This window comes from Vidua chalybeata, chromosome 10 (genome assembly GCF_026979565.1).
Source record: "Vidua chalybeata isolate OUT-0048 chromosome 10, bVidCha1 merged haplotype, whole genome shotgun sequence".
NCBI classification, from domain to species: domain Eukaryota; kingdom Metazoa; phylum Chordata; class Aves; order Passeriformes; family Viduidae; genus Vidua; species Vidua chalybeata.
The window spans coordinates 996,306-1,024,225 of NC_071539.1; the positions used below are offsets into that span (position 1 = coordinate 996,306).

General features: G+C 49.8%; 1 protein-coding gene across 1 annotated transcript; it reads left to right on the top strand.

Moving 5' to 3' along the window:
* Positions 1-42: 42 nt before the first annotated feature.
* On the top strand, positions 43-27,795 carry GMPS (guanine monophosphate synthase). Its single transcript, XM_053951672.1, has 16 exons — positions 43-180; positions 5,626-5,807; positions 9,842-9,956; positions 11,099-11,196; positions 12,149-12,252; positions 12,886-13,079; positions 14,405-14,570; positions 16,359-16,510; positions 16,855-17,028; positions 17,806-17,911; positions 18,443-18,558; positions 19,418-19,543; positions 20,309-20,424; positions 22,139-22,269; positions 25,307-25,479; positions 27,249-27,795. The coding sequence occupies exons 1-16, from the start codon at positions 154-156 to the stop codon at positions 27,348-27,350; spliced, it is 2,082 nt and encodes a 693-aa protein (XP_053807647.1). The 5' UTR covers positions 43-153; the 3' UTR covers positions 27,351-27,795.
* The last annotated feature ends 125 nt before the right edge of the window (positions 27,796-27,920 follow it).

Here is a 27,920-nt window from a genome sequence, read left to right on the forward strand (position 1 = left end):
CGTGTCCCCGCATCCCCGTCCCGCCCCTGACCCCGCCGCCGCTCCTCCCCTTCCGCCGGAGCGGCCGTGCCGGGCGGCTCCTCCTCCGCGGGCGGCATTAGCTCATCGGCCGCGGCTCCTCGCGGCCCTTTCTTCGCGCTGCCCGCCGCCCCCATGGCCCTGTGCAACGGGGACACCAAGGTCAGTGCTGCGGCCGCGGGGCGCGGGGCTGCGGCCCGGCCCGGCCCCGTGGCGGGGCCCCGCGGCCCGGGAGGGGAGCGGGGACCGCCCGCGCCGTCAGCCGCGGCTGCTCGCAGAGCGCTAATTCGTTAATTAACTGATTAATTCCCCCGAGCGAGCGGGGCTGTTCCGCCGTGCTCCAGCCGGCTGTGTCCCCGCTCGCAGCCGGGGCCGGGGGCTCGGTTCATTCGCCCCGGCCCGGGTGCCGCCGCTGCAGCCCCGGGGACGGGGCGGCCGCGTGTCCGTGTGGCCCGGGCACGGCGGGGCACGGGACGAGCCGTGCGCCCTAGGGACTTCCAGCTCTTTCCGAGAATGCACCTTCCCACCCGAGCTGCCTCGAGCCGCCGCTGTAGCGGGATAAAAGGCTTCTTCTGCTTTCTTTATCTGGTCTGCACAAACGCGTGGCTCCGGGGCGGTTCGAGCGCTCGGTTTCTGAGGGCTCGCTTGGTCCCCGTGTAAGTTTTCTGACACGCTTTCCCTTGGCCGGGTTCACAACCTCCCCTCCTGGCCGGGGCTGCTCCTCTCCTCCCTCGTTCTCGGCTCTTTATCTCGTTTGCACGAAGCTGTGCCTCTGGAGGGCTTTTTGAGTGCTCGGTTCGTCCCCGGGTGTGTTTTCTGTCCCGTTTTTCCCCGGCCGCGGTCGCAGCCTCCTTTCCTGGCCGGGGCTGCTCCCGGGGGCTCCAGTTCTCCCTGGCCGTGGGCTGTGCAGCTCCTGGCTCGTCCTGCACGAGGGAGAGCAGCTTCTGCAGGGACCGCCTGCCAGCAGCCCGCCGACACCTGCATGGGACTCGTGTCCCTTAAAGTTCCCCTGGTATAACGATTTGGGGGCTCTTGTCTCGCTCTTGGGGATGGCCTGAGTTTGAGGGAGCTGCTTTCCTGTTGTACTGTGAAGTACGAGTGAGCGTTCTTGGACCTGCTTTATTTTGATACCACGGGGAAACAGTTAAACTCTTGTAAAACCTGTGCTGGCTTGAATAGTGCAAGATCAAGGCTCCTGGTTTAGGCTTGTCCTGAGCTACCAGCGTGGGTGAAAGCTCAGGGCTGCGGGCTTGGACAGAGGAGCTGCTGCTGCTTTCCAGTACTCCAGAATGGGACTGGTCTGTATGGAAATGTGGTTTATAAATTGCATTAATGACCAACCTGCAAGCCTGCGGGTGTGTGAAATGCTGAAAAATCCCCTGATTCTGCACACGTGGGCTGCTAGGAGCTTGCACTCTCAGTTTAAGGCACTAGGTAGGTATGTGAGGAACAGGATTTGTGGTGTCCTTGGCTGGTAACCCAAGCCTGGTTCCAGTTCTCCTACCTCAGCTCACTAGAGAACTCGGAATTATTTGTTTTCGACACAGAAGAACAGCAGCAATGGAAGATTTTGTCCTCCAGCGTTAGTGTGGTAGAGCTGAAGTGATGGAACGAGGCTGGCAGCACAGCTGGGGTGACCACACGGCTCAGGTGGCACGTGGCACCTTGGTGCCGTGTCTCGGGTCCATGGTATTCAGGGTGACTTTTGATTTCAGTTAGCTGAATAGAGACTTTCTTCTCTCGGTGTGCACGAGTTTTTAGTCCTGCTTTCAGTCCTGCTCTGTGGACAGCAGCGTGGTGCCTCTGCCCCATGCCTGGGACAGGTGTCAGAGCAGCTTCCACAGGAGGCCTCAAAACCAGCGCGTCCTCCAGACTTTTGTGTGAATAGACCACAGGAGCAGGAGAAGGAGGACAAGGAGAGCTACTTCTGCCCATACTGAGGGGAAAAGGAGCTTTCATTAGAGGCTCTTCAGTCCCAGCAGGAGGAGGTGCTGGCTCCACAAGCCCCGTCCACCCCTGCAGGAGCTGGGCTGTCTGGTGTCCTCTCAATCTCTGCTGGCACACCCGTGGTGTGCAGAGCTCAGCTGCCACCTTGGCTGCACGTGAACAGCATCTGTGCCTTTTTGGATTTCATCAAATGGAGTTTCCCTTGGTAAATTGGGGTTTAAAACCCCTAGCCTTGGAACTGTGCCTTTCGATAAGTAACGCCAGATCCTGTGATGACTTTTCTGCCCTTTTTCCTTTCCTCTTTTTGCCTGTGATTTATGGTGGTGCACGTTGGGCTCTCTTAGTTCTGAGCTCCCTTACAGTTCTACTTGTCTGGTGAGTTCAGAGGAGTTTGGATTGCTGTCCTGCTTCTGCTGGGATCTGAGGGAGGTGCAGGTTCAGGACACAGACCTACTCATGCTGCATTAACAGTGATCCTCAAGCTACTCCTGATGTAACTTGGGGCTCTTTCTGTTTTCACACTCCCCCCCAGCTGTTGCTCGTGCCCCCATTAACCACACCTGCCTGCCCAAAGCATCAAGGGTAGGGCACTGAAAACCAGATTAATTTATTAGCTACAGGTGTGGATGCTTGGCTATCAGTCCAGCTGAGCTGACACCAACAGTAACTCCTGTTTAGTCTTTTTTCGTGAGGGGGCTGCAGAGCTCTGGCCCTAAATGACACAACCTACTCCTCTGAAGCAATTAAAGACTTCAAATAAAAAAATAGCACTGCAAGGAATAGTGTTTTCCCCAAGATGGGCTCAGGAAAGCACAAGGATGTTGGTCTGCCTTGCAAGAGCTGCTAATTTAGGAATTGGCAGGTGAACATGCCCAAAATCACTCTAAAATTGATTTCCTGCCTGCACTGGAAGGGAGGACAGCTCTGGTGACTCTGCCTCGCTGGGGGTGTGGAGGGGTCTTTGCTGCAAAGTCTGCTCTCTTCCAGCATGTGCACTTTTTGTTGTGTAACCCCAGAATAAAAGTCATTAAGAGCTCCCCATCAGGCAACTTGGCTGCCAGCTGAAGGGCAAAAATTAAATCTCTGATTTTAACCTGGATTTAGGCTTTTGAGGGATTTAGCACTATTTTTTCCCCCCACTTACGTCCTTTAATTAAGATAAAACCTCTTCCAGCTGGTGTGAACTTTGGAGGTTTCCAGTGTGTGTGTTGGGAGGTTGTGTCCCAGCACGATGATGCTCTCCAGGGTCACCTGTGGCTGCTCTGGGGCGAGTTCCTGCCCCAGGTGGAAATGCTTGAGCAGCTGTGATGGGAACAGGAGGTTCTGCTGGTTTGGAGCAGGCAGCAGAACCACTCCAACCTGCCATCAGTAAAACTTGAAACGGAGCTCCAAGATGTTTGGAGGCAGCGTTTGCCAAAGTAAAACCCTTCCCAGTTTGTCCTTCACCAGGCTGCATGGGCAAGGACGGGGTAAGCTTTGAGTTGGGGGAAGAACACCTTGACAGAAGTCAATTCTTTATGCAGCAGATTTTTGGTGGTGGAGCATGGCTGTTGATTCTTCCTTGGAGATGCTCTGAAAAGGACACTTCCATGCAATAGCTGCCTCTCCTCACAAGCTTCTTTAATGAAGAACCTCGGCCTTGTGTGTTTTAGCACTCTTTCAGATTTGGCTGAAGTTGGCCAAGCAGTTCAGATGTGAGGGGCTCAGAGGGAACCACTGCTTTGTTCTGACCTGCAGTCTGCTCAAATGCTGCACTCAAAATGTGTTGGTTTTTTTTTTTTCTTTTTTTTTTTGAATCATTTAGCAGCGACATTTGTTCTCAATTTTCCCTTTTTATTCTCTCCAGGAGGTAATGTCAAGTGAAGTTCGGCATATGAGCCAGCGTGACGGGGGAAACGTTTTTTGTTTGGTTTTGTGCTGTTTTGCCTGAGAAAAAGGCCGATGCTGTCAGTTCTCATGGGCTGTGCTGGGGTTCATGTGGAACTGGAAAATGGGAAAAGATGGAGAGGCTGCAGATGGTGATCAGGGCATATGAGCTCTTGCTGGTGGGAAGCTCTGCCCTCATTAGATCATTAGCATTTTTCTTCCCTAATTTGTGCTCTGTTTGGTTTGGGGGATGGGATGTCGTGTCTGTGTGTCTGCTTGGGATGTTCTGTGCTGGTGTCCAGCACCTTTGTCTTGCCAGTGCCTCAGCTGGTCCTTATAATCTTCAAGGGTTTTTTGGTTGGTTGGGTTTGTTTTTTTTTTTTTAAATTTTGAAGTTTCTTGGCTGGTATTTATCATTTTTAACATAAATTAGCATAGCTAATTAGCAAAGCCTTGCACATGTTAGTTGTTAAAGAGATCTGGCTTAGTCAATAGGCTGTCAGTGTAAAGCCAGAGGAGGTTTGGGCTGGATATCAAGAGATGTTTCCTGACAGAAACGTTTGTGAAGCATCCAGGGGGGCTGCCCAGGGTGGTGGTGGGGTCACCATCCCCGAGAGGGTTCTGGAAACGTGTGGAAGCAGCAATAGAGCACGGTTCAGTGGGGACCACGGTGGTGGGGCTGGGTGGACAGCTGCACTTGGGCCACTCACAGAGGCCTTTTCCAGCCTCGTGTCTCGGTGACCCCGTGGGATTGCTGACACGGGTGTGGGGGATCCCATGGGAATGCTGAGTGGGTGTGGGGGATCCCATGGGATTGCTGAGTGGGTGTGGGGGATCCCATGGGATTGCTGAGTGGGTGTGGGGGATCCCATGGGATTGCTGAGTGGGGGATCCCATGGGATTGCTGAGTGGGGGATCCCATGGGATTGCTGAGTGGGTGTGGGGGATCCCATGGGATTGCTGAGTGGGGGATCCCATGGGATTGCTGAGTGGGTGTGGGGGATCCCATGGGATTGCTGAGTGGGTGTGGGGGATCCCATGGGATTGCTGAGTGGGTGTGGGTGATTCCATAGGATTTCTGGTGCGGGTGTGGGTGATCCCATGGGATTGCTGACGCGGGTGTCAGCGGTTCCATGGGATTGCTGACATGGGTGTAGGTGTTTCCATGGGATTGCTGAGAGGGTGTGGGTGATCCCATGGGATTTCTGGCGCGGGTGTCAGAGGTTCCATGGGATTTCTAACATGGGTGTAGGTGGTTCCATGGGATTGCTAAGTGGGTGTGGGAGATCCCATGGGATTGCTGAGTGGGTGTGGGTGATCCCATGGGATTTCTGGTGCGGGTGTAGGTGTTTCCATGGGATTGCTGAGAGGGTGTGGGTGAACCCACGGGATTTCTGACATGGGTGTAGGTGTTTCCATGGGATTGCTGAGTGGGTGTGGGTGATCCCACGGGATTTCTGACATGGGTGTAGGTGTTTCCATGGGATTGCTGAGTGGATGTGGGTAATCCCGTGGGATTTCTGACATGGGTGTAGGTGTTTCCATGGGATTGCTAAGTGGATGTGGGTAATCCCGTGGGATTTCTGACATGGGTGTAGGTGTTTCCATGGGATTGCTGAGTGGGTGTGGGTGATCCCACGGGATTTCTGACATGGGTGTAGGTGTTTCCATGGGATTGCTGAGTGGGTGTGGGTGATCCCACGGGATTTCTGACATGGGTGTAGGTGTTTCCATGGGATTGCTGAGTGGGTGTGGGTAATCCCGTGGGATTTCTGACGCGGGTGCTGTTGACAGCCCGAGAACGCCGGGGCAGAGCTCAAGGATGGGCAGCACCACTACGAGGGCGCCGTGGTGATCCTGGACGCGGGCGCGCAGTACGGCAAGGTCATCGACCGGCGCGTGCGCGAGCTCTTCGTGCAGTCCGAGATCTTCCCGCTGGAGACGCCGGCCTTCGCCATCCGCGAGCAGGGATTCCGGTACGTGCCCTGCCTGCTCCCTGCTCACCACCTGGGCAGCTGTTGTACCCACAGGTGAACCCGGTGGGGAGAAATGCTGATGTCTGACTTAGTCCAGAAGGCTGAATGATTTCTTTATTAGAACTATGCTATAATACATTCATATACTATTTAAAGGAGACATTAAAACTACAAACCTGCTTTTCTAACTCCCATCTCTAACCCACTCACAACTCGTGCCCCTCTCTGAGAGCCCAGCCACAGGTGGGTTGGATTGGATTGGATTGGATTGGATTGGGTTGGGTTGGATTGGTTTGGGTTGGGTTGGGTTGGGTTGGATTGGATTGGATTGGATTGGGTTGGGTCGGGTTGGATTGGCCACCAGCCCCAAACAATCCTCACCAGCATCCAACCAAGCAATCACCCCAGGGAAACAATTCCCCAAACACATTCCACATGGGAAAAACAAGGAGCAGAAATAGAAATTGTTTTCTCTTTCTTTCCTCTGTGCTCCTCCATGAAAAATCCTGAAAGAAGGAAGACTGTGCCTGCGACAGGCAGTAGCTCTGATGTTGCAGTAAAGCAGACAGGACTCTGTTTTTTCACCTAGGAAAAGGCAATTCTTTATTCACATAGCTCGTTTTATATAGTTTTCACAGACCTTGTGTTCGACTCCACGTGGCTGCAATTTTCTTGCCCAATTCATTGGTTCAAAGGTGTTTTTGTGTGTGTGTGCTGAGATTCTCTCTTCACCCAGGTGTTTACATTTTTCTTTGTGGATTTTTGTGGGACAGATCTTCTGTTATTACAGGTGCAGCCTACTGTTCTTACTAGAATAGGTTGTTGTGCTAACTGCTTCTTATTCCTTTGATTCTTCCTTATGGGAGCTTACAAGCTAGCTGGTTAGCTGCACTTAGAAGAAGCAACAGGCTTAAGCCCTGATTTTATAAAGCCTTTCTTTTATAATCTCTCTATCTGTATACAGCTCTCTAATGGCAGTGGTGTGAATGATTCCCTCTGAGCCTGGCTGCAGGAACACCTGAGCTGTGCTGGGGACACTTGGGCAGAGATCCATCTTGTACATTTGTCTCTCCATGCCTTTTTATACATTTGTTTCCTAATGTCATTTTGATAATTTCAATTGCAGAGCATCATTCAAGAGGCTACATTTTAACTATCTGCCAAAACGTAGTTGATTTTGCTGTTTTACCTGTTGAATTTTTTTTGTGGGCTTCTAAAAATATTTCTTTACTTTTTTTTTTTTTTAATTAAACTAACTAACTTGGATACTCAAGGTATTATGGTAAATTGTGCCAGATGTTCCTGGGAAGCAGCTAAAAAAAATCCCTAATTGACACTGCCACTCATTGTTTGCAGCAAAGAAAGGTCTCACAATTATTTAGTACTTTGTACTTTAATTTTTCATGTTTTGTTAGGCTTTCTAGGCTATACAGGCTATACATCTCTTCTGTGTGTGGAAAATAAATACCCTGAAGTCTACAAATCACCAAAGATTTGTACTTACTTGTCAGTTGGGTAAAAATCCAGAAATGTGGTGCACCTGGGATGTTGGTTGTGCTCTGTAACAGATAAGACAGTGCTGCAGAAGTGCATTTTTCCAATCAATGGTAATTAGTGAAGCAGTAAATAGTTTGTGTTGATGCAGGTTTGCAGTGGGAAGAATTCAGAACAGTTGAAAGTTCCTCAGAGTATTGGGATTAGACCTGTGGGAGTTGTCATTGCAAATAGCTGCTCTCTAAAATGAGGCAGAGAGAAGTGACCTCTTCAGCCAGGTCACTTCTCAAGGTTGGGGTGGTGGATTCAGGTCACCCAGGCTGGTCAATAACTCTGTGTGTCCACAAAACCTGTTTGTGTCCAGTGTCAGTTGACAAACCCAACAGACCAACAGCTGTGGTCACTGTAAGACTGAGTTTGTGGTTTTACTGCAGGATTTTGGTGCATGTTCCATGTCCTGGGAGCAGTCAGGCAGCTGGGGCAGGAATGGGTGAGGAGCTGCTCCTCTGCTGAGCTTTGGGATGGGCAGCAAGAGCCAACATTTTGCTAAATCATGTTTACACCTTGTGTTTGAAAAGCCAGCTCCTCAACGTTCAGAACACTTTCCACTGAAGTGTCCCCTAAACGTGGCAGGAGCATTTCCCACAATATCCTGGCTCTGGATTTAGTCTGGGCTCTGGATTTAGTCTGGGCTCTGGATTTAGTCTGGGCTCTGGCACTGAGCTCTGGCAGGAGTGCTGACCTCGGGGTGTCAGTGCACACATTTCCCCTGGGTGTTTTTGTGTGGTGCCTGTAACCCAGTGCAGAGGGGCTTTCCAGAGCTGGGTCAGGTGGTTTGGGAAGGGGTTTAGGGTGAACCAGAGAAAGGGATATTCATACCAACACAGACAAATGTGCAGGAAATGGCACAGTGCTGCAGGAAAGCTTCTGTGCAGGTTCTGACTTCTCCTGCACAGCTGAGAAGATGCAAGTCCTTCTCCTAGCCTCATTTTTTTTTTTTTTTTTTTTTACTTCAGTACTTGGGCACATTGCAGACCTCTCTGTATTATGTCAAATTTCAATTGGTATGGAAAAAAACCCAGGTGTTTAAGACTCTACTTTTTGACTAGAAGAGTGTATAACTATTTTGATTTCTCATAAGAATGTTCAGCCTATAGGTGTGGCTGTATTCTTTCAATTCCTTCCTAGAACCCCAGGGAGCAGCTGGAGCTGTGTCAGGGGAGTTTTGGGTTGGAGATCAGGGAAAGGTTCTGCCCAGGCTCCCCAGGGAATGGGCATGGCCCCGAGCTCCAGGAGTATATTCTGTGGTTCTAATTAATACTAAATAATGTTCTGTACATCTGGCACTGGAACAAATGCTTCTGTGCATGGAGTTGTTTGGAGCAGGAACACCAGCAGGCACGGAGAGAGTTCAGGCTCTTCACAGCAGTCCAGGCTCAGGAAATGCACCGTGTCTCCAGGCTGACCAGAAGTGCCTGTGCAGGACCTGCAGGGAGGAGATTTCAGGATGTAAAAGTGCACCCACATCAGCTGTGCTGCTTCCAGAGCTGGCCTGGAGATCCCAGCAGGCAGGGAGACAAATGATGCCCCTCCCAGCTCCATCCCTCCTGGACTGGGGGGCTGCAGGTGACCTTGGTGCTGCAGGGCTGTTTCTCTTGGTGGCACGGGCAGGAGTGGGCAGCACAGTGCCTGTTCCTGCTGCTGAGAACCAGGAAAACTCTGCTTTGTCAGTACTTGCACGGAACCAGTGCTGGGGGAATGATTAGATACATTTAATCCCATTTGTGCAACTCCTGTCTCGTTTGGTTTTGCACTTGTGGCTCGGGGCAAGTTTGATGTTCTCTGTGAAACAAACAGTTCTGAGTCCAAGGTCTGGTACTGCCCTGCTCCAACCCAGGACGAGGCCAGCAGCATTGCCCAACTGGTGCTTCTGCAGTTCATGGTCCTGTACATCACTGTGGTTTGCAAAAACTCTCTCTTCCCCTTTGAGATGGTTTCATTTTCTTTTATAGTGTGAAGAATTAACTCCAAGCCCTACATGATTGCTTGTATTGCGCTTGTAATTCTCAACTTGTTGCTAATGCCATCTCTGCATTGCCAGAATGGATGAAGGGACATTTTCTTTCAGCAGACTTAGGAGCTAAGGAGTGGATTTTTTGACTGCAGGTCTCCTCCAGATATCACAGACTTCATAAATTGTGTGTGTGTGTATATATATATATATTATTGCTAATACTCTACATTTGTCCCAGCCATCCTGCTTCTCTCATAGCTGATGGCTGGCTGTGAGAAATTTAAAATACAGACACTTTTTATGATGGTTTATATTTGACTTTGTTTAAACTGGGGAAATCCTTCCCTGAAAACCTGCTGGGTCTGGCAGCAAAAACCAAGCTGTGTGTTATGATGTCTGTGTTCAAATGTCTGCTAGAAAGTATCAGTTCTAAGAGTGGTATGAGACCGTGCCAGTGCTTACAGTAAACAGATTTCAAAGAAACCAGTGCATTTGGATTAATGATTTCTTCATGTTCTGTCTGCAGAGCCATCATCATATCTGGAGGACCAAACTCTGTGTATGCAGAAGATGCACCATGGTTCGACCCAGCCATATTCACAATAGGAAAGCCAGTGCTTGGGATCTGCTATGGGATGCAGGTGCTGTTGGGAGACAACACGGAGTCCTTGGGGCTGGGAAACGCCTCCAGGAGCGAGTCCAGCCACTAAATGTGCCTGTCCACAGCCACAGGTCTCCTTCCTGCATGAGCTGAGGAGCTGCTCTCTGAGCAGAGCCACAGGAGCGTTCATTGATGAGCTGAGCTTGCTGCGTGCTCCTCTCTTGGCTCTGCCTTACCTTGGAGTGGCCTTAAACTGAAGGAGGACAGATTTGCATTAGAGATTAGGGAGAAATTCTTCCCTGGGAGGGTAGAGATGCCCTGGCACAGGGTGCCCAGAGCAGTTGTGGCTGCCCCTGGATCCCTGGCAGTGCCCAAGGCCAGGCTGGACGGGGCTTGGATCAGCCTGGGACAGTGGGAGGTGTCCCTGCCATGGCAGGGGTGGAATGGGATGAGCTTTAAGGTCCTTCCAACCCAAAACAGTTTGGGATCAGTTGCATAAATGTTTTTTTCTTTGCTGCAGTGCTGTGAATTGAGGTCTGCACTCCCTGTTTTTGTCAGGGTAAATATAAACTGTCAGTCACTCATTAATTCTGCCCAGCTGGTACTGAAAAAGGCAGCTCTCCTGGAAACAAGTGGAGCAGTGTCTCAGGCATGGGCTGTTCCTGGCAGAGCTCTTAGGAGTGCTTAACACTCCCTCACAAAAAAGGAAATAACCCTCACTTACCTTTGGACTCACTGGTGATCCTGCAGGGATCTGGTAGATCCCAGCTGAGCAAAACAAACTTCCAGGGAGACAAGGGCTGCTGTAGGTGCATGACTTCTGCTCGTGCATCCTGCTTTTCCCAGGGTTAGTCCCGAAACAAAACTAAGGGAATAAAGTCAGGTTTTTGACGTGGCCTCAGGTACTCAGCTGGTTTGCAGAGCAGCCATTTGTGAGGGAAGGAGCTGCACACTATGGAATATACCTTATTTTGCAAATCTCTGCCTGTGGGGCTCTGCTCCCCGTGTGTGGCAGTGCCCCCAGCTCTGCTGGCAGAGGGGAATGAGCCCAGTACAGAGCCAGGATTAATTCTGAATTAATTCTAATTACAGCTCTGGGATGAGGTGTTGGCAGTCCAGGTGAGGGATGGAGCAGTGGTGCAGGTGGGGAGGTGCTCTCTCATGGAGTCCTTTGCTCTGCAGATGATGAACAAGGTGTTTGGAGGGACGGTGCACAAGAAGAGCGTTCGGGAGGATGGAGTGTTCAGCATCACCCTGGACAACACCTGCTCACTCTTCAGGTGCACACACATTTCCACTTAAGGCAGTATCAGCCTGGGAAGGGCTGTCTGGATGAGAGGAAGGTTATTTTTTTAAAAAAAGAGCGAAATTAGCTGATAATTTCTAATAAAACTTCTACAAATGTGGTCACAAATAAGCAGGTTATTCATTGAAACAAGTACTTAGGGATAACTTTCCAATTGGCTCTAAAAAAGCAGGTGTATTTGCTGGGAATATTGTATAAACTCCTTATTTCAGAGTCTTCACTGAGACACTGTAAGTGTACCATGATCTGAGAATATTTGGGTTAAGCCCTTGTCTCCTGCTGTGCACTGCTCTTGTATTTGTTGGTGCCCATCCAGTTTTGGAAAGGGCACAGAAAATCCAAACTCATTCCTCTTCCACCTTCCTTTAAAACTGCTTTGTGACGTTTTATAAACCAGAAGTAGATGTATTGATAATTTTGTTGATGGCTTTCAAGTTCCTTGTGAAAAGTCTGTCAGTTTACTCATCCCTGGTGTTCCAGTTTTATTGTCTTCCCTCCGTAAGGCTCCTGCAGAACTGTCTGATGTGCCCAAATTGTCCTGAAAACACATAGTTTTGAACAAGGAAAGTTCACTTTGTTGAAATAAAAAGCAAGACTCCCAGTATCCTGATGGACTCCAGGTGGCTCCCCATGTCCTAGAGGGGACTTCAGTGCTGGGGTGTCCATAAGGAGAAGCCCACAAACCCTCCAGAATTAGGATCAGTTCCCTGGAGGAGGGGTGTGTTGGACAGAGACTTGGGCAGCTCCAAGGGAGGCATCTCAAAGCTGCAGATGGCTGTTCCTGGGAAGGAAATCCTGCAGACATTTCAAATGTCCTGGGCTGTCGAGATGTGCTTTTGTTGGAATCCCTCAGGGCATCTCCTGGAAAGGCAGAGTTAGGTCTTTGTTCTTTCTTGAATTGATTCTGGTTTTTAATCCTGGTTTAGAGGCCTTCAGAAGGAAGAGCTTGTGCTCCTCACTCATGGAGACAGCGTGGATAAAGTAGCTGATGGATTCAAAGTGGTGGCACAGTCTGGGAATATCATAGCAGGTATTTATTTTATCCTGAATTTGTCTTCTGATAATGTTTGGTAAAGAATTACGGCAGACAGGAGTTAGAACCAAATGGGAACAGAGTAATAGCCCTTGTTGTTTAATTGCCAAATAAATGAGTTGTTTCTAACAATTTCTGGAGTGTGTTTGTATGTCAAGCTGTCACGATAATAAAGAAATAGACTTTAAAGGGAATGGTCCTGATTTAAATGTGGTTAGAGTTAGCATTATTTATATAGCCTATATTGCTTTAAAGCATGCATGTGTTGTTTGTCTTAGAAATGAAATCTCCTGTGCCCTGAAGGCAGGGGAGAGGGAGACCTGCACTGGGGGTTTGGGTTGTGCACTGTAACAGTACAAGTCAAGCACTGATTAATTATTAAAGCTTTATTAACTTGTTATTGTATTTAATATTGCATGAATACTCAACTGAACAAGAATAATGTAGGTACTGAAAGCAGGGCTTTAACACCACACAGAGATTGTCACAGGAAATTGTGGGACCTTAGAATTTGGGGTTTGAAAGCCACTGGAGTTATCCAGTCCCAAAGAGCCACTCTGCTCGTGCTTGACTTGGCTGTGCACTCAGTTCCAGCTCAGTTAATTATTTTTGTTCTGTCCTGTATACCAGGCATAGCAAATGAGTCTAAAAAGCTCTACGGAGCCCAGTTCCACCCTGAGGTGAGCCTCACCGTGAACGGGAAGATGATCCTGAAGAACTTCCTGTACGATATCGCGGGCTGCAGCGGCACCTTCACCGTGGAGAACAGAGAGCTCCAGTGCATCCAGGATATCAAGGAGAAAGTGGGCTCCTCAAAGGTCCTGGTGAGTGAGTCAGAGCTGGGGGCTGGTTTGCAGAAGCTTGGGCTTGCTGGGGTTGATGTAGGAAGTGGGGAATGACTGTAAATGCAGGCGAACCCAGTGGGAAGAAATGCTGATGTCAGATTCTAGTTCAGAAGGCTGAATGATTTCTATATTAGAACTATACTATAATACACTATTTAAAGGAGATACTAAAACTACTTGTTCTAACTACCAAATCTAACTCGCTCCCAACTCGTGCCCCTCTCTGAGAGTGCAGCCACAGGTGGGTTGGATTGGCCACCAGCCCCAAACAATCCTCACCAGAATCCAACCAGGCAATCACCCCAGGTAAACAATTCTCCAAACACATTCCACATGGGAAAAACAAGGAGCAGAAATAGAAATTGTTTTCTCTTTCTTTCCTCTGTGCTGCTCTATGAAAAATCCTGAAAGAAGAATGTGCCTGCGACAGGGAATTGTTGTGGTTTGGGTCCTGCACGCCCAGGCTTTAGGGGAGTTTTTAGGGGAGTTGCACAGCTGGGGCAGGTCGCTGTTGGCTGCCTGCAGGTCGCTGCTGTGCCCTCCCCTCCCAGCTGCTGTGTTAAGCCCTGTCCCTGAAACATAAACTTGAAGGGATTTAGAGATTTTAGAGGAGCTAAGATTTTAGTTAGAGATAAACCTTACTAGAGTTAATTAAAATAAAAGGACTCTGTAAGTAGGCCTTGATGAAGTTAAGAGTTAGTAGTTACCTAATAATTGATTGCTTGTCAGCACAATGTTTAGTTAGCTGGGTTTATAATGAAGAATATAGAAACTGACAAAGAGATTTTAGGAACATAAGACAACTGTGGGCCTCCTCTGTTCTGAAACCCATTGAAGACAGGGAATGGGAGTTCTACCAAGGTTCATTTGTCATATTAGCATTGAAAAGGTAGAAAGGTCATAATGAGGAAGACTTCATTTACTTCCTCACTTTGGGACCCCTCCCCATGAAAGGGACCACCGACCCATTTCAAGGAACAAACTCTGCATGCTTAATAGCTTTGGGAATGATTAGCATAGGAAGCGAGGAATGGGATGTACTAAATGATGAATATGTATTTGTATTTTGGGTATTCAATTCTGGAGTGGATAAAAGGACTCTGTAATCATTTGAAAGGCGCAGTGTGTATTTGGGAGCTGTCCCGCACGCTGCCCGGCGCCGCAATGAACATACACTTTCTAACTTCAAACTGTCAGAGAGTTTTTGTCTAGCACTGGATATCGGTGCTAGATCAATACCCAGATTTCTGTAATGAATCACCCCCAGCCCAGCTGAGCCGCTGTGGCTTGCTGTCCCCTGGCAGGTGCTGCTCAGCGGGGGCGTGGACTCCACGGTGTGCACGGCGCTGCTGAACCGCGCGCTCAACCGCGAGCAGGTCATCGCCGTGCACATCGACAACGGCTTCATGCGCAAGAGGGAGAGCCAGGCCGTGGAGGAGGCCCTCAGGAAGCTGGGCATCCACGTGAAAGGTACCTCCTTCCTGCTCCCCCCCGTCCCTTCCGCTCCCAAAAGCTGCCCTTAGGGTCGGGTTTCAGCGAGCTGCTGCTCCCAGCCCCGGGTACCGAGCGGGGTGGGTGATGCGGAACCTCCTGAACCCGGGCACGGAATTTGAACTGGAGTGATCAGCCTTGTTTCCTTGACTGGAGCATGGTGAGCTGCCCCGTCCCTTTGGGTGTTGGTGTCTGTCGCTGTCGAGCAGGACGGGAACAGAGAACTCCAGATCAGAAGGCAAAGAAAAGAGCTCTGATTTATTTCAAATGTACTGCTCTATATATAGAGAACATCAAGAAGATTAATTTCATTGGTCTTAGAGTAAAAACATGTCACACCATTGGTGTGCAGTGAATGACACACGGTGGCAGAACATATCTATAAACAATGTGAATAACAAGGTAGATTAGAGAATTATTTACATTCTTTCCCAACTGCCTGGTTAGAAAACCTTTCTCTTTCTCTCTGACTGAGCTGAGAATATCCACAGGTGTCTGTGCAGGTGGGGCACGGCAGAGCCGTGCAGTTGTGCCTTGGCCACTTCTCTGCTGAGGGATCTGTTCAGCTGCTGCAGAACTCACTGCATTTCCATTTTCTCCGGTATCTTGATTAACACTTCGGCCTTCATTTCTTATCCTGAGTCTCTTCCTTTGTCAACTGTGAGCTCATTTGGGTGACTGAATGCTACTGTAGCCAAAATGGCTTTCAAAGCGTTTTTTCTCGCTTTGGAAGAGGTGCATTTTAATGGTTCTGGAGTCACTTTTTGAGGCCAAGGTGTTGGTTGGTCAAGGGCTGGACTCGATGACCTGGGAGGTCTTTTCCAGCCTTTATGACTCTGTGAAGGAGTTAGCTGAGAGAGCAGAAAGTGCCCAGATGTGGCTGATGAGAAGGCTCAGAGGTTTTTTGGTACCTCAGGTATGAGGAGGTCAGAGAAGACCAAGTTTGTGCCAGCAGCACAAGCTGCTCTGTGCTGCCTGGTGAGCTCCTGAGCCATAGCTGCCTCTTCTGGGGGCCTCTGGGCTGCAGTGTCCTCAGCTTCATCCTAAACACATTTCTCTACATTTATTTTTACTTTTTTTTGTTTGTTTTTTGTGTTGGGTTTTTTGGATGGTTTTTTTTTTGGTGGTTTTTTTTTTTTTTTTTTTTTTTTTTTTTTTTGTTTTGTTTTGGTTTGGTTTTTTTTGTTTGTTTTTTTGGTTTTTTTTTTTTTTTAAGTGGGAAATCCACATCTTATTCTTGCAGTCTGTGGAGCAATAAACCTGGGCTCTGGCAGGCAGCCAGAGGAGCAAATTGAGGGAATCCCTTTGCTGCAAATGCTCCTTCTGTAGGTCAAGGAGTTCAGTGCTGGTGAAGGATGCCAGAGAGCCTCCCAGCTGATCTCTGGGCTGGGAGCCTCTCTAAATTAAGTGGCATAATGTAGCATGAGTAAATAGTGCATCATTTAATTTTGGTTGCAGAAAGGCCTTGGGGAAACACTGTAAACTATTTAAAGAAAGTAAATTATAATCTGAGAGGGAAGCAAGAACTGGACTTGCATGTGGCTGCCTAATCTCACAATATGGAAAAAGGAATGGGTTAATAAGAGAAATAAAAGGCTCTTGTTAAAATTAAATTTTGAGGTATTGAGCAGCCCTATTCAATGCAGTTAACAGTCAAAGGAATTTTTTTTTTTAAGCAATGAAGTGAAACTTTTATTTTGTAACCTGCACAAAAATCTTTATTGATCTTGTAAAAAGAAAAAAAAATATCCCTGTGATTTCCTGCAGTGGTGAATGCAGCCCATTCATTCTATAATGGCACAACAACTCTGCCCATCTCAGATGAGGACAGAACTCCACGGAAAAGAATTAGCAAGACCTTAAATATGACTACAAGTCCTGAAGAAAAGAGAAAAATTATCGGTGACACCTTTGTTAAGGTAATGTTTATTTGTTGTTTGGTTGGAGTTTTTAAGTACTGTGACTCCTGGGTAGATCTTTTAGTGTCTGATCAGTGGCAGGGGTGCTTGTGTGGGCTGTGGGTGACCCCAGAAGCCTTTGGGAAGGGACAGGGAGAATATTGAACAGGCACTGATGGTCCTGTTCTCTGGAGACCTTTTCCCCACTTTCTGTTCAGCAGAAGATGGGGTTGCAGGAGTGTTTCAGCAGTGGGACCGTGGCACCATGAGTTTGCTGGCTGTGCTTTTCCAGCTCCCCGCCGTGCCTCAGACAGTTCAACAGCCCCAAAACTCCCAAACTCTGACTCTTTGTGCCCACCCTGCAGATTGCCAACGAGGTCATCGGGGAGATGAACCTGAAACCCGAGGAGGTTTTCCTTGCTCAGGGCACCCTGAGGCCTGACCTGATCGAGAGTGCTTCCCTGGTGGCCAGTGGCAAGGCCGAGGTGATCAAAACCCACCACAACGACACCGAGCTGATCCGCAAGCTGCGCGAGGAGGTGAGCCCGGGGGCTGCTGCCTGCTCCTGCCTCTGCCCAGCACCCAAAACCACCAGCTCTGCTGCTGCTGCTGGCACTGTGCCTGCTGCACCCTGCTGACAAGGCCCCCGAGAGTCTGCTGTCACTTGTAATTTATTGGGTGCCTTCTGGAATCGATTGTGCGCCTTCTCTTGCCAAGGGTCTGTTCCTCTGCAGTCCAGAAAAGCTTTTTAAACGCTTTGCTGTGCACAGCTCCTTAGTATGAGCATGTCAGGCAAAGGTGGGAGGCTGGCTGGTTTGGTTTTCTGGCACTGCAGTGGTGAGTTCTCTAACTGTATTGCACTCTGAGGAGGAGCCAGCGCAGCAGAGGGACCTCACCCAGCAATCTCGTGGAAGGTGCTCAGTCACCACCAGGAGAGGACTGATGGTCCCATTTTCAGTATTGATCCCTGCACAGAGTGCTTCCAGGGCTTTGGGGTTGGTCTGAGCATCCAGCAGAGACAAGAAAGGTCTGAATTCATGCACAGCCAGCTTGGCCTTACAGCTCTGTCTGCTCTGCTGGGGCCACAGATTCTTCTGGCACAACCTGGGACTTCCTGGTCTCACCCTCTGTCCTGCAGCTGTTCTACAAAGCCCACATTCACATGGAATTTCTTTCCAGTGTTCATGGAATCCTTGGCACTGGTGCTGTGAGGTCAGGCCAGTTTAGGTGCCAGAACCTAAACATTTGAGGCTTTTTGTTTGGATATGTGAGCTGGAGTATAAATTGCCCCTCTTTTTTTTTTTTTTCTTTTTTAGGGTAAAGTAATAGAACCACTGAAAGACTTTCACAAAGATGAGGTGCGAGTGCTGGGAAGAGAGCTTGGTCTTCCTGAAGAGCTGGTTTCCAGACATCCCTTCCCAGGTATGGAGCTGCTGGGTCACAGCAGAGTTCTCCAGCAGATCCAGAGTAACTGCAGTGTAAAATTGACCTTTAAACACAAAAAAAAAATCAATTTAGGTTTTCACTTAAGCACAGTCTTTCAGGAAAAGATGACCTGAGAGCAGCTTGATAAATATACATGATGTTTTATGATGGAGCCTTTGTTTGGCTTTGGTGGGAGAAGCCAAAGGAGGAGTTCTCAGGAAGTGCAGTGAGCTCTGCCTGAGCTGCCACGTGGATCTGGCCTGGAGTAATGGCCTGGCTCTGCCTTTCCAAGGGGCATTTGCTGTCTTGAAAGTAAATGCTCAACATTTCTAGCACGAGTTCTCCACTAGAAAACAGCAAAGTTGCTAATTGTGGGTTCTTTTTGTCCTTGAGGGTGTTTAGACAGCTGAAGCTGAGCTGGAATGGCAGAATACACAGAAGTCAGTGACTGGCTCACTGTTCCACACTTGCAGCTGAAAACCAGCTGCCTCTTATTTGGTATAATATCTTTTCAACCTTGCTTTGCAGGTCCTGGCCTAGCAATCAGAGTGATCTGTGCTGAAGAACCTTACGTGTGCAAAGACTTCCCAGAAACAAACAACATCTTGAAAATAGTGGCAGATTTTTCTGCCAGTGTGAAGAAGGTAAGGAAATCCTGAATTTTAATTTTGAGTGATGGTTCTGTAGTGACCTGTGGTGAGGTTTAGTCTGCTGAAAGGTTAAAAGAACTGGTTTGTGCTCCTTGAGGAATGCTGCCTCCAAGAACAGCTCAATTGAAGCTGTTCAGTGGAATTTTTAGTGCTGTGACTGGTGCAAGTGTTTTGAACCATTTCTGGAAAATGGAACTCTATTTACCTTTCAAGCAATAAACAGATTCTGTTGTAGTTAAACTCTGTGCAGATGAGAACACATAGTGCCAGGAAAAGATCTTCCCTCCCTGGAGGAGTTGTGGCATTCTAGGTTTGCACTCCCCAGAATCACTGAGTGTGTAAATGCAAGTGCAGAGCCAGGAACTGGCCAGGTGCCCTGATCCAAAACCTGGCATTTTCAATGGCTGATGTTTGACTTCCACATCTCCTAACTCTGCTGACCTTTGTGGTGGCTGTCAGGCATTAGGGGGTCTGCTCTGAGGTGTGAGTTCAAAACAACTTCCAGAACCTTTTTGGTGAATCCTGAAGGACAGGGATTTCTGTCTGCCTTTCCTTTAGAAGACAGGGAATTGTGGTGCCATAAAAGTGGAAAGTGCAGCTTTGTGAAGGAGAAAATGAGCACAGGAAAAGAGCTTCCCCTATGGCCTTGGAGAGCTTCAGTGTAATCACAGAAAAGTGCTTCAGCTAATGTTTAATTGTCAGATGAGAGGTATGCTTTAAATAGTTCCAAGGGGTAAATGTAGACTAAGCAAACAGTTACTTAAATAACAGTTCTATTTGTGCCGTGCAAGTTCTGTCTGAGGGGCTGGGAGCTTTATTTAATCCCAGCTTCTTGTTCTGCATCCTTGCCCAGCCTCACACGCTGCTGCAGAGGGTGAAGGCGTGCACGAGTGAGGAGGACCAGGAGAAGCTGATGCAGATCACAAGCCTACATTCACTGAATGCCTTCCTGCTGCCCATCAAAACCGTGGGAGTGCAGGTACAGGGCTCCTTGCAGGCTGTGTGTCCCTGGGCTCGGGGCCAGGGGCTCCCTGGGGGCATTGGCCAGCCCAGGGGGGGTCACTCAGCAGCCCCTGAGCTCTGCTGTCACCTGCTGGCCCCACCAAGGCTCAGGGGAGCTCGGCTGCACTGGGTAAAACCCCACTTTGCTTCTTTTGGACGTGCCTGTTGCCCTTTCCAGTACTTTTGTGAGTTGTGCTCATCCCTCTCCTCGGGAAGGGAGGAGCTGGAGCAGTGCAGGAACGCTGGGATCTGGGCAGCAGCTGAGCTCTCTTCCCCTTCCCTCCCTGTGGGACAGACTCAGCCAGGTGCAGGCACAGGGCTGGCACTCAGGGACTGTGTGCATTAACTGGCATTTCCTTCCTGAGCTGTAAAGCACCTTTCTCTGCACCCTCAGTGTTGAACTCTTCCTCATATTTTATTTTCAGCTGCCTGGTGTGGCTCTTTGCAGACAGCTTTGGTTACTGTCTCAGGCTGCAGTGTCAGATTTCTGTGCTTTGTCACCAAAATACCAACACTGGCCACAGTAGATGAGTCTTCCCAGCCTGAATATTTCCTTTTGCAGCTCTCTCATCTTGCTCTGTGTTTTCTCACCCACTCAGTCTCTCACTGGTGGCACCAGCTCGGTGTCTGCTAATTGCTGGCCCGAGCTGTGCTGCTGTCACCTGCAGGATGGGACAGCAGGGAGCTGTGAGTGGCTCTGGCAGCAGGGCTGGCACTCAGCGTGGCTCTTCCTGCTCCCCAGGGTGACTGTCGCTCCTACAGCTACGTCTGTGGCATCTCCAGCAAAGATGCTCCACACTGGGAGTCCCTGATGTTCCTTGCCAGGCTCATACCACGCATGTGCCACAACATCAACAGGTGAGCACAGAGCTCCCTTTGTTTCTAATTACCTGCTTGGTGTGGGGAGGTTTAGCAGGTGCACACATTCCCTGTTTAACCTGGGGTGTGATGCTTTTATGTGTTGGGCAGGTGTGTGGCATTCACATTCTCTAGACAGAGAGACATAATTCTGTCTCTCAAGAGAAACACAGGAAGGAGAAGAGAAAACAATCTTTATCTCTGCTCCTTTGTTTTCTCCGTGTAGAATTTAATGCAGCGGTTATTTACCTGAAGTAATTGCTTGATTAAATTCTAGTGAAAGTTGTTCAAGTTCAATAACCAATTAAATCCAGCTGTGTCTCAGATGCTCAGCAAGCAGTCACAAATTTATTAGTTAATTGATAAGTAAGTAAGAAGTATGTATATAGAATACTCTTTAAATAGTGTATTAATGTATTATAGTATAGCTTTAATAAAACAGATCCTTTAACCTTCTGATGTGGAGCCAGCCATCAGCATTTCTTCCCAGTCAGGGGTGCCCTTTTTTACTACACAGGTGTATCATACAGAGGTCACAAACACATAATAAATCAAAATATGGATTTATTTCCAGCTTGAAGAGAAACTGCTGGCCTATGTCCTTGGATTAGGCAGCACCCACTATAATTTATGCAAATCTCTTCTGCAAGGCTCCAGGCTGGTGCTGAGCTGTGATGTGCTGCACTTTGGTTTGCCTTTGTGTCAGGAAGGGATTTGTGTGGGGCTGTCAGTTCTGATGGCACAGGGAGAGCTCCAAAGCTGGGCAGTTTGATCTCAGTTGAGCTCTCTGAGGATACATTTTCTACCCACTCGAGCCCATAACTTTTCCAGCAGCTGAAGGTGCTTAGACATGAGATCAGCTCTGGAGAATTATACCCTCCTTGCCTGGCTGTGGGATTTCTGCCAAAACCGCTTAGAATTGCTTATAGCAAAACTTGAAGTGACACCTACTGACAGAGCTTTTACTCTGAAAGGTGAGACCTGGAATTGCGAGGTACCTGTTCAAATTAAGTGCAGAGGGGACAAAAGGAGGCCTAAATCAGGATTGCCTGTGCAGTTCCAGAGTATGTCAGAAAATGAAAATAAAAGGCAGTTTCTGGCTTTGGAGCACTGCTGATTTCTGTAAGCTCTGCTGGGTTCAGCACTGCCCTCCTGAGCATCCCACAGCTCTGGGAGCTCTGCTCTCCCCGGGGTCTCTGCAGGCTCCTGTGCTGTTCTGGGCAGGGCACTGCCATAGCTGGGCCCCTGCCCCGCTGTGCTCGCAGGCTTTGTGTTCCAAACACAAATCCACAGTGTAAAGTGGCATATCTGTGTGTTTTGGAGCTTGGACAAGCCCTCCTGGTTTGTGTCTGCAGACCCACACAGCTCCTGGTGAATCCATGCACGAGGCCACTCAAACCCTGCTCCTCCTTCTGCAGCTTCTGAGACACAAGGAATGACATTAGAAACATAAAGCTGGTGTGACTGCTTTGAATTCAGACGATGTTTTGTTGCAGATGTGCTCCTGTAGGTTTATAAACTGCAGTTAGTGCCCCGTGCTGAAAACCCTTCATTAACAGTAAGGTGCAGCATTTCATGGGAGGGGGGTGTGTTGGTGCTTTCCTGTTTAAAAACTGTTGCAAATAGAGCGTGGTGCTGTTTCCCAGCTGTGCTCTGTCACTGCAGCTCTGAAGCAGCAGGCTGGAGGCAGTGTGGTTTGCTCTGTGTCTTGCAGGGTCGTGTACGTGTTTGGCCCCCCTGTCAAGGAGCCCCCCACGGATGTCACCCCCACCTTCCTGACCACAGGAGTCCTCAGCACTTTACGTCAGGCTGACTTTGAGGCTCACAACATTCTCAGGGAGTCTGGTAGGTGCTCCAGCTCATCCCAGGGCTCAGACCTGTGTTCTGGGATCCCTGCAAACCCGGTGGGTGTAGTCAGAGTGGCAGTGTGAAAATCTGTGAGCAGGTACCTCCAAAAAAGTGATCAGTTAGTGGAATGGCAGTGAAAATTTATGGAAGCTGATAGCCAAAGGCTGGGAATTAATTTTAGGGGATTTTGGGGACTGACTTGCTTCTGACACATCATGAAGCTCAAAGCTGTGGTGCTTCACTGCAGACTTGTGCAAAAAGTACTGGCAGGCAACTCAGTCACCCAAATCCCTTCTCTTTGCTGATCTCAGTGTTTACCTGAGGTGAAGAAACTTGACACAGTTTTTCAGTGGTGTTGGTTTTGGGGAAAGCCCAGATGCCAGGTTTCTCATGGGGGTGATGCTCACAGCCTGTGGTGGTTTCAGATTTCTTAACTTGAAGTCAAAGCTGCAACCCCAGCCCTGCACAGCCAGGGATTGTGGAGTCCCCTGGATGTGCTACACAGGCAGAGCCTGGGAATAAATAGTTCTGAGGTTCAGCCTCTTCAGTTTTTTACTTAATTACCTTTGGAGATGTGATCTGTGTGGGAAGCCCTGGCTGGATTTGGTATAAATCAAGTTGCAACAGATCCCTGTCTCTGAGGATCCATATTCGGTTTGCAGAGCTGTGTGAACAGGATTTGTACAGAATTAACCTCAAAAGGCTGAGATAACACTGTTGGTAAAGCTGTAGCTGTGTCTCGCTAACTTTTGGTGACACTTGGCTCTGTGTGAGTGAATGGCTCCTAAAAATAAGCCTGGAGTTGTGGTTTAGTGAGAAAACCTCCCTGTGAGCAGCTCAGGCCAGGGCTGGCAGAGGGAGGGAGCCTGAGCAGCAGGAGCTCCACACTCCTGGGTTTTGGACCTTCAGCTCCCTGAAACAGGGAAACTGGGGAGCTGTGCATTGCCTTTGAGGAGGAGATGTGGAAAAGTCAGGGAAATGTGATTGTCTGGAGTTACGTGCCCACCGCCAGCCAGGGATACTGCAGAGCTTTCTCCTGAGTGTTTCAAAGACTTTTCAAATAATATTTCAAAGATTTTGAAATATTTGGGAGTATCTCTTTATTTGGCTTGAAATGGGGACTGATAAAACCCCATGGTTTTATGTTATGTGGGAAGGAAAGTGGCTTTTCCATTGATTCCCAGTTAATTACAGGGATGACACAGATTAGCTGGGATTTTTCTGTGTGCCTGCAAAGGCTGAGGATCATCTCAAGTGGCAATTTATAGAATCTGAGTGGTTTGGGTTGGAAGGGACATTAGGGATCATCTGTTCCAGGCCCTGGGGACACCTTCCACTTATCCCAGGCTGCTCCAAGCCCCTTCCAGGGATGGGGCAGCCACAGCTGCTCTGGGAACCTGTGCCAGGGCCTGCCCAGTGCCCTCCCAGTGCCCCCAGTGCTGCTTTGCAGCTGTAGAGCTGCACCACTGCTGTGAGCCCGGGCTGTGGGATGGAGGGAGCAGCTCCTGTCTGGGATGAGGGAGCAGCTCCCATGGGATGAAGGAGCAGCTCCTGTGTGGGATGAGGGCAGCAGCTCCCATGGGATGAAGGAGCAGCTCCTGTGTGGGATGAGGGAGCAGCTCCCATGGGATGAAGGAGCAGCTCCTGTGTGGGATGAGGGCAGCAGCTCCCATGGGATGAGGGCAGCAGATCCCATGGGATGAGGGCAGCAGCTCCCATGGGATGAAGGAGCAGCTCCCATGGGATGGAAGCAGCAGCTCCCATGGGATGAGGGCAGCAGCTCCCATGGGATGAGGGCAGCAGATCCCATGGGATGAGGGCAGCAGCTCCCATGGGATGAAGGAGCAGCTCCCATGGGATGAAGGAGCAGCTCCCATGGGATGAGGGCAGCAGATCCCATGGGATGAGGGAGCAGGTCCCATGGGATGAGGGCAGCAGCTCCCATGGGATGAGGGCAGCAGCTCCCATGGGATGGAAGCAGCAGCTCCCATGGGATGAGGGAGCAGCTCCCATGGGAGGAGAGCAGCAGCTCCCATGGGATGAGGGAGCAGCTCCCATGGGAGGAGGGCAGCAGATCCCATGGGATGAGGGCAGCAGCTCCCATGGGATGAAGGAGCAATTCCCATGGGATGAGGGAGCAGCTCCCATGGGATGAGGGAGCAGCTCCCATGGGATGAGGGAGCAGCTCCCATGGGATGAAGGAGCAGCTCCTATGGGATGAGGGCAGCAGCTCCTATGGGATGGAAGCAGCAGCTCCCATGGGATGAGGGAGCAGCTCCCATGGGATGAAGGAGCAGCTCCTATGGGATGAGGGCAGCAGATCCCATGGGATGGAAGCAGCAGCTCCCATGGGATGAGGGAGCAGCTCCCATGGGATGGAAGCAGCAGATCCCATGGGATGAGGGCAGCAGCTCCCATGGGATGGAAGCAGCAGATCCCATGGGATGAGGGCAGCAGCTCCCATGGGATGGAAGCAGCAGATCCCATGGGATGAGGGCAGCAGCTCCCATGGGATGGAAGCAGCAGATCCCATGGGATGAGGGAGCAGCTCCCATGGGAGGAGAGCAGCAGCTCCCATGGGATGAGGGAGCAGCTCCCATGGGAGGAGGGCAACAGATCCCATGGGATGAGGGCAGCAGCTCCCATGGGATGAAGGAGCAATTCCCATGGGAGGAGGGAGCAGCTCCCATGGGAGGAGGGAGCAGCTCCCATGGGATGAGGGAGCAGCTCCCATGGGATGAAGGAGCAGCTCCTATGGGATGAGGGCAGCAGATCCCATGGGATGAAGGAGCAGCTCCCATGGGATGGAAGCAGCAGCTCCCATGGGATGGAAGCAGCAGCTCCCATGGGATGGAAGCAGCAGCTCCCATGGGATGAGGGCAGCAGCTCCCATGGGAGGAGGGAGCAGCTCCCATGGGATGAGGGAGCAGCTCCCATGGGAGGAGGCAGCAGCCCGTGGCTCAGCCCTGGGAGCCCCGGCGGGCCCTGTGCCGCGCTGGCGTCACTCGGGTGCGTGTGCCCCTGTGTGCTGCAGGCTTTGCTGGGAAGATCAGCCAGATGCCCATCATCCTGACCCCGCTGCACTTCGACCGGGACCCCCTGCAGAAGCAGCCCTCGTGCCAGAGGTCTGTGGTCATCAGGCCCTTCATCACCAGCGACTTCATGACGGGCGTCGCCGCCACGCCGGGCAGCGAGGTGCCCGAGGAGGTGAGGCCTGCTCCTCTCAGGGTCCGTGGTGAGACCCCCACAGTGGGACAGCCCTTGTTCCCCCAGCCAAAGGAGATCTGGAATGCGTCCCATTGTGCTTTCAAGGTTGTTTATTTCTTCTTGCCTCTCTCTGACCTGCCCAGCTCTGCCCAGCAAGGAGGCCGTGGCAGCCTGCCCCGAGCCCTGGGCGGCTCCCACCTTACACACTCAAAACTGTGTGTGTGTGTTTACAATTCCTTTACCAATTCCTATCACCCGTGTTAGGCTGTGAATCTCTGCCTTAAACCAATAGAAAAGTGTCACCGTCACACCAAGACATGGAGGACAAGAAGGAGAAGGAGGTCAGGACACACCCAAATTCCTCCATCTTGTACCCCTGAACCCCATTCTAAAAACCCCAAATTTCTACTTTTCCACCCTTTGTTAGTTCAAATATCACACTACTCAAACCCTTGTGGCTTGTAATTCCTCATACAGAGTTGGCATGTTTTTCCACGAGCTAAAATGGAAGCCACAGGTGGTTTTGACTTGGTGCCAAGGTCTCTGAGCCCCCTGCCAGGGTCTGGAGCCACCAGGGCAGCCAGGGGGATGTGCTGGGCTCTGAAATGCTCCCCTCAGCCCCTGCTCACTGCAGCTTCCCTCCCACCCCCACTGCCTTCACCTCCAAAAAACTTGCTGGTTTTTCTCTGTTACAAATAATCATTAGAATGTTGTGGCCTTTTGGGAAGAAAATCTAACAAAATGAGGGGCCGGCAGGTGGGTATGACAAACTTGAAGGCTTTCCAGCAGAGCTGAGCTAAAATGCCACTGGTGAAAGAAGGAAGAATACCCCCAGCCATTCCTGGGATTTGGAATTAATTTTTGCATCAGTAATTGGAAATTTCCTGACGTTGGGAATTTGTTTGGCACTTCTGCTTTTACTGGAGCTTGCAGCTTAACATCTCAGTGTCCTGTTTGCTCTTTAGGTCACTAAGAGGACTTAAGAGTCAGGTTCAAGCTTTTTTTTTTCCACCTAACTTTATCCATGTCCAGTCAAGTACTTTGTTCCTCTGGGAATGCACTGTAGGAGTAGGATTGACCTTTGATTTTAAACACACTTTAGGAGCATATGAGCATTGTCTAGTAATTGTATATAATTGAAGTCCTCCACTTTTCAGGCAGCCTATCCATGCAAAGAGCAGTTCAGGTTGCCATGTGAACGACTATGCCATTGTATAAAATGAGGATTCATTTGACCTCAGTGTGTTTAAAAACAACCAAACACCACAAAACCCACCCCCAAACAAAACCCCTGCATTCTTCAAAATGAAAAATGGTCATTTTAAGGCTAGGTAGTAGTGTGGTGACTAAGTAATAAAGGTTATTTATTAATGTTTATGGGGGAAATAATAAAGTTTTTCTATGCAGAGCAATGCAGTGTTAAGTTGTGCTTTCTCTGTAAACAGAACAGCGTGTCATGTAAGTGGTGTTGGGAACTGGGGGCGTTTTAAGGCAGCTGAACTTCTCGGGGTCATCAGATCCTCCCCTGGAATATTGCTGCTAACATGGATTAACTGTGAGCCCTGGAAGATGACTCTCACTGGAGAGCAGAGGTTTTCTTCCAGCTGGTTTTATCTGGTGCCTGCTGGCAGTGTGTGATGGCAGCAGGCTCTGGTGCCCAGCAGAACTGGTGCCAGCAGTTCGCCCGCCGGCGTTTCCGGGGTGATTTTCATCAGGCCTGTTTCACACACTTTTTTTTTTCCTGATGCTCTGTTTCCCCTCCACCGCAGGTTGTGTTGAAAATGGTGGCAGAGATCAAGAAGATCCCCGGGATCTCTCGGGTGATGTACGACTTGACATCAAAGCCCCCAGGAACCACGGAGTGGGAGTAACGAACTGTTCCCTATCCAAGTACTGTGTGCAGTCTAAACCATATCAGAAACCATTCCCAGTGTTGACATGCAGTACTGTGAAAGAGCGACTGGAGCTGCTGCACGGCATCGGATTCCTCTCCTGGAGCATCACCTGCAGCCCAGAGCTGTGCTGGGGATGAGAGCGACGTGGGGCTGAGGACTCTACGGGTAAATGACGGTGGCAGCGCTGCCAGGCCAGGCCCCTCTGCTTTGCCTTTGTCTCTCCAGTGCCCCCCCAGTTCCCCCGTGTCCTGTTTCCTGTCATTTCGGTGTCTCTTTGTTTTTGTACACTGTGTAAAAAGAAGGCAGTTTATTTACTTCTACCAAAAGCATTGTTACGGCCCAGCCATGTAAGAGGAGTTAATTCTTTGTGACCAACCGCTTTGGGACGGATTTATTATAAATAAATATTTTGCCAAACGGAGTTGGAGGGTGCTGCCGAGTCGTGGCGTGGCTGGGTGTGTGCCGTGTTGTGTCCCCTTGTCCTGTGCTCCGGGGCACAGCAGTGAGGGGGAGCGGTGCTGGCACTGCTGTGTCCGTGTGTCTGTC